Source organism: Phacochoerus africanus, chromosome 4 (genome assembly GCF_016906955.1).
Source record: "Phacochoerus africanus isolate WHEZ1 chromosome 4, ROS_Pafr_v1, whole genome shotgun sequence".
Taxonomy (NCBI): Eukaryota; Metazoa; Chordata; class Mammalia; order Artiodactyla; family Suidae; genus Phacochoerus; species Phacochoerus africanus.
In genome coordinates this window covers 12,492,765-12,510,451 of record NC_062547.1, presented here as the reverse complement: position 1 = coordinate 12,510,451, position 17,687 = coordinate 12,492,765, and the positions used below count along the sequence as shown (strand labels likewise).

The following is a 17,687-nucleotide window of genomic DNA, read 5'->3' as shown; positions in this document are numbered from 1 at the left end:
ATGACATTGAAATTAGATTCTTTACAGCATTCCTCCCATTTTAACAGGTGAGAAAAGGGAAGCTCAGAGAAATTACACATAACCAACTAGTCAGTAGAGGAGCTGAAATTCAAATCCAGGCCTAACCTCAAAGACGAACTTGGATGTCATACCTCCTAGCTTAAATGCATTCTGACCTTGACCTCTCTGTGAGAACTGAGGACATCAGCTGAGCCCAAATATCATAACCCAATTTTGTTTTTGTAAATATGTAAAAATTTTAAATATGCATGCTCTCTAACTGTGCCCCACTAAAATACCATGTAAGCAAAATAGGTGGAGTGGATTGGAAAGCAGCCCATCCCGGAAATATAATTTCCAGAAATACCCTTTGATAGTAGCACCAGACCAAAAAAAAGCCCACAACAATAGCCAGGGGTTGAGACCCACATCGTGTAGCTGCAGGTGTCCTTTATGTCTGGTCACTTTCTTTTCTTTTTAGGGCCGCGCCCATGGCATATGGGGTCGAATCAGAGCTACAGATGCTAGCCTACACCACAGCCACAGCAACGCAGGATCCTTAACCCCCTGAGTCAATCTAGGGATCAAACCCACATCCTTATGGATCCTAGTTGGGCTTGTCACCTGCTGAGCCACGAAGGGAACTCCCTCCGGTCACTTCTTGCCTGTTCAACTCTTCTTTGAAAAGCAGACAATTGAATAGATTTCTGAGGCCTTGAGATCTAAGAATGGAAACTAATAATTTTATAAGCTGTCCTATATTCTTCTCCTATACCCCTGAGACCTAGGGGAGCTCACTTTACCTTTTTCACCTTATCAAAGAATGCCTAGAGTCTGATCAAGTACAACTGAAGTCGGGCAGGCCTGCTATGTAAGAAAAACAAACAACACTCACGACCCTCTCTCTTGCCTTTGTGTGGCACATGAACTTTAGCGTGCATCCATCAATTGGTAAGTCTGTCAATATGCCAACTGCTGGACCCCACCCCACCCAGAGTTTCTAATCCACAAAGTCTGGGATGGAGCTCGAGAATCTGCTTTTTTTGCAAGCCCCCAGGGGAGGCTCATGCTTCATAAAGCAAATATTATAAAACTGAGCTTGCCTAGGAGTTCTTCCTGTCGCGCAACAGCGGAAACAAATCTGACTAGGAACCATGAGGTTGCTGGTTCTATCCCTGGCCTCGCTCAGTGGGTCAAAGATCTGGTGTTGCCGTGAGCTGTGGTGTAGGTCATAGACGTGGCTCAGATCCCGAGTTGCTGCGGCTGTGGTGTAGGCCGGCAGCTACAGCTCCAATTGGACTCCTAGCCTGGGAACCTCCATATGCTAAAATAATAATAATAATAATAAAAATAAAAATAAAACTGAGCTTGCCTATAAGTAGGAGTTACTTGAGTAAATTATAAGACAGGCCAACTGACCTAGAAATGACCCTCATCTAGGCATTTCCAGGGTAGCTGGTCTTGAGAATGAGACAAGTAGGGAAGTAACTACCTCTGTTTCAGATCAGGTGAGTCTCAGGAGAGGAATCAAAAGCAATCAGCCAAACATGCTGTGATACCCCTGCATTTAGCAACCCAATAAATTGAAAAAGTTTCAGCACTTATTCTCCTAGAGGCTCTCTCGGGGGCCAATTACCTCTGGAGGACGAATGAGAAACACTAACAATTAAAAGTGCCTTAGAGAGAGGGAGGGTGTTTATACTCCGGTGAGGCTCTGAGCCACAGGGGAAATTAGGGAGCACCTGCATGGCCTGGATAATGAACAATTAAAAATAAAGATGGAGGCACCGAGGACCTGGCCCCTGTGGAAGGATGCTAAGGCCTGATGTGCTTAGAAACTTGGGCCTTAAAGAGGAATTCTCAGAACTAAAACAAAACTGCAGATGAATTTAATTTCCCAGTGGTTAAGCTGTCATTATAGAAACTGTGTGTGTGACTATGTGACTTGGGGCAAGACAGGATGCCACCTAATTAATGGACTAACCATATGGTAGGAGACCCATTTATAGAAAGCAAAGGAGAAAAAGCTACAAACCAAGAGCAGCTTCTGATTAGTAAATGGGCTTTTATGTCAGGTGTGTCAATAAATATGTTTTAGGTATGGCTTCATATTTATTATGGAAAGTCGTAAGTGATCAAATCAGTCTTGTCTGTTTAGAAGGGGCCCAAGTCAAAAACAATGAGAACTTTCTGGCCATCCTATGAATAGGATACTCTTCTTTTGTACCTTACTTATGTCTCTTCTTGAAATACGTCTGCATCCTGTTTCTCTGCTCTCAGGCAACCTCCATGTCATAACCATCCATGGATGGGACTCACTTGCTGACTGTTCTACTCAACGAACCCTCAGACTTCCATGACTACCAGTGCACTATAAAGGTACCATGGCTTACAAACAATAAATGCTGGAGAGGGTGTGAAGAAAAAGGAACCCTCCTACACTGTTGGGGGGAATGTGAATTTGTACAACCACTATGGAAAACAGTGTGGAGGCTCCTCAAAAAACTAAATATAGAACTACCATATGACCCAGCAATCCTACTCCTGAGCATATACCTGGACAAAGGCATAATTCGAAAAGATACATGCACCCCAATATTCAGTGCAGCCCTATTTACAATAACTAAGACATGGAAGCAACCCAAATGTCCATCAACAGAAGAGTGTACATATATACAATGGAATACTACTTGGCTGTAAAAAATAATGAAAAATGCTATTTGCAGTAACATGGATGGAACTAGAGATTATCATATTAAGTAAGCCAGGCAGAGAAAGACAAATATTATATGATATCACGCATACGTGGAATCTGATTTTAAAATAATACAATAGAACTTGTTTTCGGACAGAAACAGACTCAAAGATTTTGAGGTCAAATTTAGGGTTACCAGAGAGTTCCCACTGTGGCTCAGTGGTACTGAACCCAACTAATATCCATGAGGATGCAGGTTTGATCCCTGGCCTCACTCAGTGGGTTAACACTCCAGTGTTGCCATGAGCTGTGGTATAGGTTGCAGATGTGGCTTGGATCCCATGTTGCTGTGGCTGTGGCGCAGGCCAGCAGCTGCAGCTCCAGTTTGACCCCTAGCCTAGGAACCTCAACGTGCTGAAAACAAACAAACAAACAAACTTAGGGTTACTAAAGGGGAAACTGAGGAGGGAGGGATAAACTGGGAGGATGGGGTTGGCATAGGCACACTACTATATAAAGGGGAAGGTAACTAACAGGGACCTTCTCTATAGCACAGCGAAGTCTACTCAATGTTCTGTAATAACATATATGGAAAAAACGAATAGATATATGTACATATAGATATATATAACCGAAGCTAATACAACGTTGTAAAACAACTTTGCCACAATTTTTAAAAAATCTCAACGAAAAATGCTGTTTAACTAAAAGTGCAGTCTAATAGTGAAAGACTTACTGATTTGTGAAAAGCACTGAACAAGCTTCAGTGGACAAGCAAATTACTACAAAGCACTTTGCTACTGGATTTTATCAGTGCTACTCTATCCTGGCCTGTCTTCAAAGAAAAGGTCTCACGTCAGTGCCACGAAAGCAAACAGACCCAACAGCAGAAGAGGAATTGAATCTCTGTCAGGGGACAGTTATGATGGTGCAGAAAAAAATCATGGAACCTGTGGAAATGAGACCTGAGTTTAAATTCCAATTCTTTGGCTTTCTAGTTGCATGACTTTAAGAAAATCACTTTACTTCCCTGAGGTTCAGTGTTTCCCTCTGTAACTCGGTAAAATGTGGAATAAACTTATTCTCACAAAATTGGGGTGAGGAGTAAATGAATAATAGTTAGGAATATACATAATAACCTGCCTGGGGAGTTCCCATTGTGGTGCAGCAGAAACAAATCCGACTAGTATCCGAGAGGAAGGGGGTTCGATCCCTGGCCTCACTCAGTGGGTCGGGGATCCAGCATTGCATGAGCTGTGGTGTAGGTCACAGACATGGCTCAGATCCTATGTTGCTGTGGCTACGGCGTAGGCTGGCAGCTGTAGCTCCAATTAGACCCCTAGCCTGGTAACTTCCATACACCATGGGGGTGCCCCTAAAAAAGAAAAAGAAAAGAAAAACTTGTCTGATATTTAGGACCTGACCTCCAGGAGAACGGCATAACACACAGGCTTATCTTCATGCTTTCTTGAAACATCACTACCACAATACTTAAAGAATTATTTAAAACAGAAAGGCTCATAGGGAAAAAAGGAGAAAAGGCAAGGACATACCATAGATGAAATATGAATAAAATTTTCCAAAATTTAAAGTAGGTGTTGAGTAGCAACTAGCCTGGGAGAAAACAAAACAAAACAAAACCTGAATCCTAAATCTCTAAATAGGGGAGATGTCAATAAAACTTATGTCATCCTGAGTTCTATATCATAGGGGCTTCAGGACTGAAAGCACAAATTGTCTTCAAAGCTGGAAACAGGATTGGTTGAAGAGCTATCAGAAAATCAGGTCCCTCATCTTACCATAAGTTGCAGTGACTATTTCTGTAAATATCAAACCAGAGAGTCTCAATGATCAGGGGTACCAGACATCATAAGGAAAGAAGTCAAGCTTTCTACTAAAACAATAAGAATTAAATGAAAATTGGCATGTTGAGTAGTGAACACCCCATCCCTCAACCTCTTTTACAAATTTTTGTGATGCCGACAGAGTAGCTCTTTGGTAAAATTTATTCAAGATCAAAGACATAAATATTAATACCCAGGGCTCCCAGAGCCCAATGGCCAGAGCACCCTACATGAAGCCATACAGTTGAGGCCCCCAGTCAGCAAGTTCTGCCTCACCCACTGAGCTCCCAATTAGCATTGTAATGTCTCATTCATTTTTTTTCTTGTTTGTCCACACCCATGCCTCATGGAGTTCCCAGACCAAGGATCAAATCCAAGCTGCAGTTGAGACCTACGCTGCAGCTGCGGCAACACCAGATCCTTAAACTCACTATCTTGTTCGTTCTTAAACAAAAAATGGGCAACAAAAGTCAGCAACATTTGGCAAAGACCAATGAGTGTAACAAGATGCAAAGCAGCAAGATAGAATAAATACAGAATTTCAAGGTGGGCAGTAAGACATCTTTTGAAGTAGATAGCCTTGGATTATTTGCACAATTCCTGAACTCCTTACTCACACCTAGTACATAAAACAGGTAAGAGAAACTGAGAAATTGAGAGAGATTTATTTGGACAAAATTGTGCTATAGGTGCTCCCCCACCACCACTAAGGGGCATGAGGCATGGTTCTTGCTAACCTCAAGTCAAGAGAGGGATTTCAGTGGGACTATTCGGGAGTTCCCATTGTGGTTCACCTGGTTAAGAACATGACTAGTATCCACGAGGATGTGGGTTCGATACCTGGCCACACTCAGTGGGTTAAGGATCCAGCATTGCCACAAGCTGTGGCATAGGCTGCAGATCTGGCTCGGATCCCAAGTTGCTGTGGCTGTGATGTGGGCCAGCGGCTGCAGCTGTGATTCGACCCCTAGCCGGGGAACTTCCATGTGCCAAGGGTGCAGTCCTAAAAAGACAAAAAGTAAAGAATAAAAAGACAATGGGAACTTTCAGAGAGGTGGATATGTTTCCTAGGCCATTAGTAGGATACAGTAGATGGTATTCACTTCATCCCTGGAAAAAAAAAATCCCTAAGTGAGGGTCTGGCTGAAGGAGCCTATGGCAGATGCACCTGCAATTAATAGCAGTCCCAGTGACTACAAGAGAAATACGCAAGTTTCCCATGGTTCATACATGAAAGCATGAGTCAAAGAGTTAATCTGGAATGATTATAATCATTTCTAAGTGATCATCAAAAGGGAAGAATGTAGAAAAGAGTCTGTGTGGAATGGATCCTCCAAGATCCATGTCCTGGGGGGAAGAGCCAGCCAAGGCATGGAAAGGGCCATCACGAGTTTGTAATTGGGGAGTTCCCGTCATGGCTCAGTGGTTAACGAATCTGACTAGGAACTATGCAGTTGTGGGTTTGATCCCTGGTCTTGCTCAGTGGGTTAAGGATCTGGCATTGCTGTGAGCTGTGGTGTAGGTCGCAGACGCGGCTCGGATCCTGCGTAGCTGTGGCTCTGGAATAGGCTGGCAGCCACATCTCTGATTAGACCCCTAGCCTGGGAACTTGCATATGCTGCAGGAATGGCCCTAGAAAAGGGAAAAAGACACACACACACAAAATACAAAAGAATGTGTAATTGGATCTGTACTGAATCCACAAAAGTAACCAAGTAGAGAGAAAGCCAGGGTTAAATATCTGTCAGGTCCAGAAAGCATGAAGCAAATTAGACAAGTTAGAACTTTCCCGTCTTCTGGTCTCATCTCTTCCACCCCTGTTTCAACCCTGGAGGGGTCAGCTCTCAAAATTAGCAATGCATGCAAGGGTGGTAGGTGCCAAAGGCAAGAAAGGCCAGTGAAAGGGCTGTAACACCCCTCCCTGGCCTCTTGTAGCTTAAAGACCCCACCCAGGAGAGAGATTAGCTATCACTTTAAATAAGTGGGAAACTTTAGCTATTAACACAGATTGAATTACCTAAGGACTTGCTTTGTGTTTGAGTCTTAAATTGATTTTCTATTTAGAAGAGTTTATTAAGAATAATCAAAAGAGACATGGTTAGTTCCCACTGTGGCTCAGCAGTAAGGAACCCGACTAGAATCCATGGGATGCAGGTTCAATCCCTGGCCTTGCTCAGTGGGTTAAGGATCCGGTGTTGCCATGAGCTGTGGTGGGTTGCAGATGAGGCTCAGATCCTGTGTTGCTGTGACTGTGGTGTTAGCTGGCAGCTACAGCTCCAATTCGTTCCCTAGCCTGGGAACTTCCATCTGCCGTGAGGGCTGCCCTAAAAAAAGAGACAAAAAAGAGAGAGAGAGAGAGAGAGAGAGAGAGAGAGAGAGAGATATGGGACTGCCCCAATTTTATTTAGAAGAAAACTTTCCCCACTAAGTTAATTCTAAAAAAAAAAAGAGGAAATGAAAAAAATAAGGAAGCTTTCAGATTTCATGCATGAGTCATATTTGTTCAAAAGAAACATAAAAAGAAGTCAGAAAAAATCAAGACAATTCAGAAAGCAGAAGGTAAAAAAATCTTACAAAAGGGGAAAACCAGGTCACATAGAAAGGATCAAAAATAAGTACAAAATATTAATACAAAATTCTCAATAAAATGTAACAAGAAAAAAAATAAACTTCTCAACAATGGAAGCTGGAAGACGGTGAAGCAACGTCTTCAGTGATGGGGAAAATTGTTTCCATCTAGAATTCTATGCTGAGGCAACTTAAAGTAGACAAGATTTTTCAGCTATGAAAGGTTTAAAACTTTTACCTCCTATTCATTCTTTCTTGGGAGCTACTGGAGGATGTGCTTCACCAAAACACAGGCAGTCACATGTATTAAAAGACAGAGGAATCCAGTAAAAGGAATTCCCAAGATAATGACCCAGAATAACTGCTTCTCAGAGGCCTGAGGAGAAACCATTTCAGGCTGAGGCAGAAAGATAAAAGTCTCCTGGATAGATGTCTCCAAGAAGAAAAAAAGGAGAAAGAAAGAAATGGAACTGACCCATTACCAGATGTGGCTGACCAGTTTGAGAAAGATTCCACAGCTCATCGGAGAAAGTACCGATCAGAACAAAGAAAATGAAGCCAATGAAAAAGAGATCCAAATATTAACTTGAAGAAAAAACAATATAGGGAGTCCCCGTCATAGTGCAGCAGTTAATGAACCCGACTAGCACCCATGAGGACAAGAGTTTAATCCCTGGCCTCACTCAGTGGGTTAAGGATCCGGCGTTGCCATGAGCTGTGGGCTCACTGAGGTCGCAGATGCAGCTCGGATCCCACTGTGGTGTAGGCTGGCAGCTACAGCTCTGATTGGACCCCTAGCCTGGGAACCTCCATGTGCTGCTGCAGGTGCAGCCCTAAAAAGACAAAAAGAAAAAAAAAATTCATCTGAAAAGGACACCATAATCGCAATCACGATCACCATGTGCCAGGCCCTGTTTTAAACGCTGCACTGGTAGTGTCTCTTACAATCCTCATAATGACCCTATAAAGGAAACATTGGTTGGTTGGTTGTTTGGTCTTTTTGCCTTTTCTTGAGCCACTCCCACGGCATATGGAGGTTCCCAGACTAGGGGTTGAATCGGAGCTGTAGCCACCAGCCTACGCCAGAGCTACAGCAACGCGGGATCCGAGCCTTGTCTGCGACCTACACCACAGCTCACAGCAATGCCAGATCCTTAACCCACTGAGCAAGGGCAGGGACCGAACCCACAACCTCATGGTTCCTAGTCAGATTCGTTAACCACTGAGCCACAACAGGAACTCCAAGAAAACATTGTTATTTGGCCTATTTGACTCATGAAGAAAGTGAGTTGGTGAGTTACAAATTGCTTAAATGACTTGAACAACATCATATAGCTAATAAATATCACAGATTTGAACCAGATAGTCTAACTCCAAAATCCATGCTCTGCCATATCACGGTTTGTTACACGGCTCAACTCTGAGCAATTTTTACGTGATTATCACCGTGTACACATGGAATAATGATCTGACCTATAATTACGACCTAATTATAACTGGGAGAAGGGGAATTATGTTGGGGGTAGTGGGGTAGTAATAACATTTCTAAATTCTTAACGTCTCTGGTAGGTAGAGGTTAAAGTTGGAGGAAAAAAATCTACATACAGTAATATATTATTTAAAATATACAAGTAAAAATAGAAGTTAAAAAAATTTAGAGAGGAGAACTGGATTTGTGGGTAGAGAAAGGAAAAGCAAGGTACTGTTCTTTTTTAATATTACCCTTAAGGTAATATTTGCATTTAAAAAAATTTTTTTTTATGGCCAGCCCCCCATGAGATATGGAAGTTCCCAGGTCAGGGATTGAATCCAAGCCACAGCTGCAACCTGTGTGTCAGCTGCAGTAATGCCAAATCCTTTAACCTATTGACCGGGACTGGGGAATCGAATCCATGACTTTGCATCAAGCTGAGCCACTGCTGTGAGATTCTTAACCCAGGGCACTATGGCAGGAACTCCAATATTTGCATTTTTAAACTATGCTTTTGCATTTCTTTGATTTAAAAAAAAAAAGAAGCAATTTAAACAAAATGTATCCAGGTCATAAAAAGGTAGGGAGAGATGCATGTGGTCCTGAAAGGGGCGCTTGGATGGTAGTGGCAGGAACCAGAACTAACACAGCAGATCACGGAAAAGCTCTGCTGGTCTTCTTGTCACTACCCTGGTCCTACCTTCTGCACCAAACACCTCTCCGCAGTGAGCGCAGAAGAAGTGCTCAGGATGCCAGGTTTGGTTCATGGCCGTCAGTACTTTCTGGAAAAGAAAACCAGAGAGAGAGAGAGAAATTAGAATGCTGCAGGGCTGTAAAACATGATCCCGGGAGAGCAAAGCTAGAGGAAAGCAGGGGGAAGGAGGTTTACTTACACCCAGGATGGGAGCAGCACAGTAAGCACAACGTGGAGAAAAAAGGTGGTGGTAGTCCTTGGAGCAGTAGGCCAGGCCAGTCCGCTCAAAGAAGGGACTGGAGCCAATCTCTTCTTTGCAGTGAGCGCAGACGAAGTGCTCTGGATGCCACGCTTGCCCTAGAGCATGGATCATCTGGAGAATGAGACAAGGACAGGCATAGTGGCCCCATCAGTGCTCCAGGATCCTCAGGGTACATAACTCGGGGGGGAGCTCTGCCAGCAGTGCTCCATGAACATGACACCCCCTGGAGTGACACAACACTGAAACCTAGACCTAGGCTCCACCCGGGGCGGGGGGGTGGTCTGTGGTCCCTGCTTTGTGGATAGTAAAATGCTGCCCACTTTCCTGACTGATCACACTGTTATAAGCCTACCAGTATTGGAGTTCCTGTTGTGGCACAGTGGTTAACGAATCCGACTAGGAACCATGAGGTTGCGGGTTCGATCCCTGGCCTTGCTCAGTGGCTTAAGGATCTGGCGTTGCCGTGAGCTGTGGTGTAGGCCGCAGATGCGGCTCGGATCCTGTGTTGCTGTGGCTATGGCGTACGCCAGTGGCTACAGCTCTGATTAGACCCCTAGCCTGGGAACTTCCATATGCTGCGGGAAGAGGCCCAAGAAGAGGCAAAAGGGGGGGGGGGGGGGGGAAGAGCCTACCAGTGTTTATTTCCACTACATTGCCCCGGAAGGTTGGAAGAAACAAAAATAGAGCTCAACAGTGACAGATAAGAGGGAATAACAGCCTTGGCATGGGAAGGGTCCGCGGAAGACAAGAAGGCCAGAACAATTTTTACTGCTCTGATCTGAACACCTCATCTCACTCCCCATGCAAAGTCAGGCCTCAAGGCTCTTTATTATGGTTTTGGTGAAGGATGATGCGGAAGCAGGAGTTTGAGTTCATGATGTGGAGCTAAGTACAGCTAGGAATCATAATCGATTTACATTGAGAATGTTTAAAACAGAGGGAGGGGTGAGGAAGGTCCTCTTGGTAAAGGCAGTTTAGAAAAATGGTGAAGAGCTGAACTCAGGGAGTTCCTGTCGTGGCGCAGTGGTTAACGAATCCGACTAGGAACCATGAGGTTGCAGGTTCGATCCCTGGCCTTGCTCAGTGGGTTAACGATCCGGCGTTGCCGTGAGCTGTGGTGTAGGTCGCAGATGTGTCTCGGATCCCGTGCTGCTGTGGCTCTGGCGTGGGCCGCTGTGGCCCTGGCACAGGCCGGCGGCTACAGATCCGATTGGACCCCTAGCCTGGGAACCTCCATATGCCGTGGGAGTGGCCCAAGAAATCAAGAAATGGCAAAAAGACAAAAAAAAAAAGAGCTGAACTCAGGAGTCAGGCTCTCCGGGGTTTGGGTCTTACCTCCACCTCTTACTGGACCTTGGACATGTCAGTTAACCCTGAGCCCTCAGTTTCCTCATCTTTACAAAGGGTTGTGACCACTGAAGGGCTAAGGTGACCATTAAATAACGGGATCCTTGTAAAGCACTTAGTTCCATGCCTGAAGGGATCAGTAATTATTAACTATTACTAAAATGCCTTTGAATAGAAGGAGAAAGAACAATCCTTGGTGTGATGGTGACAGACGTACACACAGATGGCAGTAGGAGCAACACCTTGGCCCATCCCACCTTTCCAGCGATCGGTTTCTGGCAGGAAGCACAATGGCCCTTGGGCACTGTGGCAATTCCGAGGTCCTGCAGTTCCTGCTCCAAACCCCCCAACATTGAGTCCAGGGAGGTCTTGGGATCCTGCTTTTCTGGTAAGTGTTTCTTGCTGGCATCTGCTTTCACTGTACCCTGTATCAAGAAGAGAAACATAAAGAGAATCATCCTCATGTACATTTACCCTCAGTGGCATCCTCCCCGCGATCCCTTAGCCTTTCCCTAATCTTCCTTCAAGGCCTTGACAGACTCTGACATTGTAACACCAACAAACACGCTTTCATCTCCCTTTCATGCTAAATTCCTCAGAGTAGGATGAACTCTGATTCATTTTCCTCTGTTCATAAACCTTTTCCGACCAAAGGAAATTGAACGTATGAAGAGGATACCTCTTCTTGCTCTTATAGTGACCACAGTTCAACAATTAATCTTATCTTCTTTTTGTTCATTTATTTTGCAGGGCTTATTGGGCACCTGGTTTGGGCCAATCATGGCTCCAGGCTCTTGGTATAGAGCAATGTACCAGTCAACCTTGTGTCTGTCCTTATGGAGTTTACATTCTCTGGGTGATAGATAATAAACCATTAAATGAATATATGATGCAATGTCAGCTGGAGATAAAATGTAAGTTATACATCAAGGCAAATGACAGATGGGACGGTGAGCAAGAATGGACTTAGATGAAGGTGATCAGAGAAGGCCTTCTAAGGAGGTGATATTTTAGCAGATATCCGGGTGGTGTTGTGAGAGACCCGGACATATTGATATTTGTGGGAAAAGCATTCCAGAAAGAAGAAAGGCCTAGAGGAAGGAGACAGTTTGGTACAATAAAAGAAGAGTAAAAAAGATCAGTAGGCCTAAAGTAGAAGGAGTGAGAATGAGTGAGGCAGGAGAAAATGCTGGAAAAAGAGGCAAAGATCATATAGGACCCTCTTGGGAAAAGCTGCTGTTTCCTTCCAAGAGTGGTAAAACTGAAGACGAGCAGGGCCCTGTGAGGCTCCTGGGCACACAAGCTTTCCTGTCCCCATTTCTTGTTTTTAGGGAGTAAGCTTCAGCCTCTGTGACCTTCCCTGAGTTCCAAAGGGCAGGTTCAAACAGTTGCTAATCAGGGAAGGGAGGGGATGAAGGGACCAGGGAGGAGTGGTTAAGAGAAAACTGCAGCTTTAGGGCAGAGTCCTGGTTCCTCCTCAAGGAATATAGATAACAATAACTTTAAAAAAAATTATTATAGTTGATTTATAATGTTCTGTCAATTTCTGCTGTATAGCAAAGTGACTCAGTCACACGTATATATATATCCTTTTTGTTTGTTTGTTTGTTTTTGTTTTTGTTTTTTGTTTTTGTCTTTTTGCTATTTCTTGGGCCGCTCCCACGGCATATGGAGGTTCCCAGGCTAGGGGTCCAATCGGAGCTGTAGCCACCGGCCTACACCAGAGCCACAGCAACGCGGGATCCGAGCCGCGTCTGCAACCCACACCACAGCTCACGGCAACGCCGGATTGTTAACCCACTGAGCAAGGCCAGGGATCGAACCCGCAACCTCATGGTTCCTAGTCGGATTTGTTAACCACTGCGCCACGACGGGAACTCCTATACATCCTTTTTAAAATAACGGTATCTGAGTTGTTCTGCAGAACTGAAACCCCCAACAAATGGAAGATGTTAATGAAGCATTCTTCATTCCGAAAAGAAAACCACCAGACCCCCAAACCCCAGCTTTGAAAACAATGCAAGCTTGCCTCTACCCTGATCCTTATCTGCAGCTCTATTTTTCACTCCCAAAACTATAAAACCAACTCCCAGTCTCTCTCACAGCCTTTAAGGCCTTCCCCTGCTATGACCTTCCTTTGCCTGGCAAAGCAATAAAGTTATTTTTTCTCCTTCGCCCAAAACTCTAAGTTTCTGTTCGGCATTGGTGAGAAGCAGCTGAGTTCCGGCCACAGAACCATGAGAGGATTTAAGTGTAAGAGTGAAAAAAATCTGATTTACAAGATCCCTGTGGTAACTGAGTGAGGAAGTGGGTGCTGACAAGCAAGAGTGGAATTGGAGGCACCAGTTAGGCAGGAGACTAGTCTCACAGCTCAAAACAGAAATGACTCGCACCAGTGTTAGTGGAGAAGGTGGGGAGAAGTTGTGAGACTGACTTGCTGAATAATTAGATTTACTGAGCAAAACTCTAACATGGTGATTATAAAACATCCAAAGGAAAAACCTCAAATTACAAAACAGTCGCCCAGCGTATCCTTTGTCAACTCCTGTCCTGATTCCATCTCTCGACTCCTTTCCAACTGGGCTGCTGCGACCATCTATTAATACTTCCTGATCAGAGAACTGCGCTGACCCTCCATTGCCTCCAGCATCGAAGTTGCAGCGTCAGACGCTCCCATCCACTGCCCTCACTTTACCTTTCCAATCTCTTTTATTACTCAGTTAAAAAGCCTCCATTGTTTAAAGCCAGCCAGGCTCCCTGCAGTCTCCTGAAAGTGATCTGTTCCTATCTGCCTTCAGGCTGCTGCTTATCCTCTTCCTACCGACTCGAATTGACCTCACATTATCTCACTAATCCAAAAATGCTCTTTTCAAGAAACTTATCATATGTCAGATTTCCTTCCTTCCCCTTCTATTATAAAATGTTAGTTGATGGTGAAGAGATTAGTGTTGAAAAGGTTAATATCTAAAAGGCCTGAAAGGGTACCAATATTAAGTAGGAGAAGGAACTAAGTAAAAACAGAATAATGTCTCTTTATCTACACATACATTTACATCGGTATCTCCCTGCTGGTATATTCCAGAATACTTTTGAAAGGATATATAAAAAATAGGAAATACTGACTACCTCCAGGGGGCAGAACTGGGTGGTTGGAAACAGTCTACTGTAAACTTTTGGACTTTTGGACTTTTGTACAATGTAAAGGTATGACTTATTCAAAAAAATAAACAGATGTTTTAAAATCTGTAAGTAAACCAAGACATGCACTTAATGAATTAAAAAAAACCCGCACCACTCAAACTCCTAATATAGATTTTTTTTTCTAGTATTTTCAGATGTCCAGAGCGATGAGGCATGCACCCAGCTTAATTGCAGACATTAAAGAAAACTTGTTTAAATGGTTACACATTTGTCCAATAAGTATATATTATTCAGTTCCCGGAGTTCCCATCATGGTGCAGTGAAAATGAATCCGACTAGGAACCATGAGGTTGCGGGTTCAATCCCTGGCCTCGCTTAGTGGGTTAAGGATCCGGTGTTGCCATGAGCTGTGGTGTAGGCTGCAGACAAAGCTCGGATCTGGTGTTGCGGTGGCTCTGGCGTAGGTGGGATTAGACCCCTAACCTGGGAACCTCCATGTGCTGCGGGTGCAGCCCTAAAACAAAAGACAAAAAAGTATATATATGTATATTATTCAGTTCCCATTGTGGCACAGCAGAAACAATCCACCTAGTATCCACGAGGAGGGTTCGATTCCCGGCCTCACTCAGTAGGTTAAAGATCTGGCATTGCCATGAGTTGTGGTGTAGGTTGCACATGCGGCTCAGATACCCCACTGTTGTGGATGTGGTGTAGGCAGGCAGCTATAGCTCTGATTCGACCCCTGCCTGGGAACTTCCATATGCCACAGGTGTGGTCCTAAAAAAAAAGTATGTATTATTCACAGGGTATCAGGGACTCTGCCGGGCATTGGGAATCCAAAGGTGAGCCACAAAGATAAGCTTCTTGCCCTCCCAGCCACACACATTTTGACCTACTGCCTTGAAATTATTTCACAGGTATTTCATGTAGGCGAGTCAAATCCCCCAACCGATTCTCTACCTTAAGAATTCTAGATAACTCCCTTCATAATTTCTTAAGTCCTTTTATGGGACTTCCATCCCCTGCAGGCCAGGGAGCTTGCCATCCCTGCTCTGGAGACTAGAACAAGGGAGCAGGTGTGATCTTAGTATGAACTTAGGATCCTTCACCCTTGTTACTTCCAAAGCACACTTTGCTCTCCCTTGCTCTGCCCCAGCTTGCTCACAGACCCTGCCCCCCACCCCATCCCACCCTGGGGTCCCCTTTAACAGCCCTTCCCCACTTCATCCAGCTGTAGTGGCAAAATAAATAAATAAATAAATAAATAAAATCTGTCTTTTACTCTATAAATGTCACAGTCTCAGGCCTTGTTTTTTCCAGCACACGCCCAGGCCCCTGAGATCAGAACCTGGATCATAGTATCTCTTGTGTCCGGTTAACATAGTGCAAAGCTGAGTTCATCCCCTGAATTCAATTTCGTTTGGGAAAGTGAATGATGACCTAGAAGTGCTTCCAAAGGAGGAATGCAGAGCTGAGTTCCAGAGAGACCAACCCTGCAGGTGGTATCACAGGGACTGTGCTTACCTGGATCTGCATTTCACACAGGTGGGCCATGAGCTCATCCAACTGAGCCGCTGCTGAGGTTTTAGGAGGTGGTGGTGACTCCTTTGGCTCTTGGACCTCACTACAGGGAGAAAACCAAAAATCAGACTAACGTCAAAACTCAAGTCAGTGTTAGGCCACACATAAAAAACCAGAAAATGCATTTTTAACTATTAACCCCTTCGACAGGACTAAAACCAGAGACAGAAAGCATTTTTTAAAAATAGGCACTAAACACATTCTCTGTGCCCTTGTCTCCACGTCTCCCTCGGGTTGGCTCAAAAACTGACTGCTGTTCTCAAGCACATGAAGAAAGGGTTGGACATACAGCTGGCTGGCCTTTCTCCACCAACCACCAGGAGCAAAGCAACCTCTGAAAAGGGCTTTAAGACCGTGGTGCAGTATGTGCTTTTTATTTTAACAGAATGCTTTTTTATTTAAACTGCAGGCGTTCCCCTGGTGGGTCAGCAGGTTAAGAACCATAGTGTCCATGAGGATGCAGGTTCGATCCCTTGTCTCACTCAGTGGGTCAAGGCTCTTGCCTTGCTGCAAGCTGCAACATAGGTTGCAGGTGCGTCTTGGATAGGACGTTGCTGTGGCTGTGGCATAGGCCTGAAGCTGCAGCTCTGATTCAACCCCTAGCCTGGGAATTTCCATAAGCACAGGTGTGCCCTAAACAGAAAAAAAAAATTGTAAAGTATTATATCTTCTTTCAATTATTGTCAAGTGAAAGACAAAAATAAATATGTAATATATATTTTTATGTCTTTATAATATGTATATAATATATAAAAATACCAAATGTAGCCCATGTCCATTCACTGACACACTGTCTACAGCTGCTTCCCTACAGGAGTAGATAGTTGTGACAGAGACCTTATGGTCCACAAAGCCTAAAATATTTACTATTTACCTTCCTTTTTTTTTTTTGTCTTTTTGCTATTTCTTTGGGCCACTTCCACGGCATATGGAGGTTCCCAGGCTAGGGGTCGAATCGGAGCTGTAGCTGCCAGCCTACGCCAGAGCCACAGCAACGCGGGATCCGAGCTGCGTCTGCAACCTACACCACAGCTCACGGCAACACCGGATCATTAACCCACTGAGCAAGGGCAGGGACCGAACCCGCAACCTCATGGTTCCTAGTCGGATTCGTCAACCACCACGACGGGAACTCCCCATACTATTTACCTTCTACATGAAAAGTTTGCAGACCCCTGATAGAGTGTAGATAATGTATATGATGTTGGTTTTATATACATATAATTATGAATAAATTATTATTAAATAAAAGTTTGGACCCAAGAAACAGAAAACATATTTTATTCAAATTCCTGTACAATCAGTAAAATTAACCATGGATGAGGACACAGAATCAAGCTTAATAAATTCTAAGAAGTAAATTATACAGACCATATTCTGTGCACTTAAAAAAATACAGCACTTTTAAATAACTCTTGGGAAAAAGAAAAAAAAATTTTTTCAAACTAGAAATAGCCACAAAGGCACACATACTCTTCAGAGCTGAAAGCAAAATGTTATTGAAAGAAAAACATAAATATTCTTAGGTGCAATGTTGAAAATAAAAACAACCAGAAGCAAATGACAAAACATCCAACTGAAAAAACTCAAACGACAACAACAAAACTAAATACAAGGAGTAAAAGCATAAATATGGAAAAGTCACCCAATAAGTTCAATGAAATCAGAGAAACTTGATATTAAAGCCAGACAAAGAGAGAACATTGTATACACACACTATATGTGTGTGCATGCATGTGTGTGTGTGTGTGTGTGTGTGTGTGTATGAGAGAGAGAGAGAAGCCTATATAAAAATAGCAGAAATATGTTAAAAAACATAGTGGCTAGGGAGTGCGTATAACATTCATCCAAGAATGGTTCAACATTATGAAAAGGATTATTACAATTCACCATACTAACAAAAAAGAGAAAATCTTTATAAACGTATTGAAAGGTATGGAGTTCCCGTCACAGCTCAGCAGTTAACGAACCCGACTAGTATCCATGAAGATGCAGGTTTGATCCCTGGCCTCACTTAGTGGGTTAAGGATCTGGCATGGCTGTGGCTATGGTGTAGGCCAGCAGCTGTGGCTCTGGTTCGACCC

General features: G+C 43.8%; 1 protein-coding gene across 1 annotated transcript in view; it reads right to left on the bottom strand.

Moving 5' to 3' along the window:
- Positions 1–17,687, bottom strand: part of LPXN (leupaxin) — a 48,046-nt gene that overhangs the window by 8,200 nt on the left and 22,159 nt on the right. Inside the window, exons 4-7 of the mRNA XM_047775664.1 lie at positions 15,547–15,646; positions 11,139–11,306; positions 9,472–9,645; positions 9,279–9,360 (exon numbers count right to left, since the gene is read on the bottom strand). Of these exons, the coding sequence (XP_047631620.1) occupies positions 9,279–9,360; positions 9,472–9,645; positions 11,139–11,306; positions 15,547–15,646 (524 nt within the window). The remainder of the gene's footprint in view (positions 1–9,278; positions 9,361–9,471; positions 9,646–11,138; positions 11,307–15,546; positions 15,647–17,687) is intronic.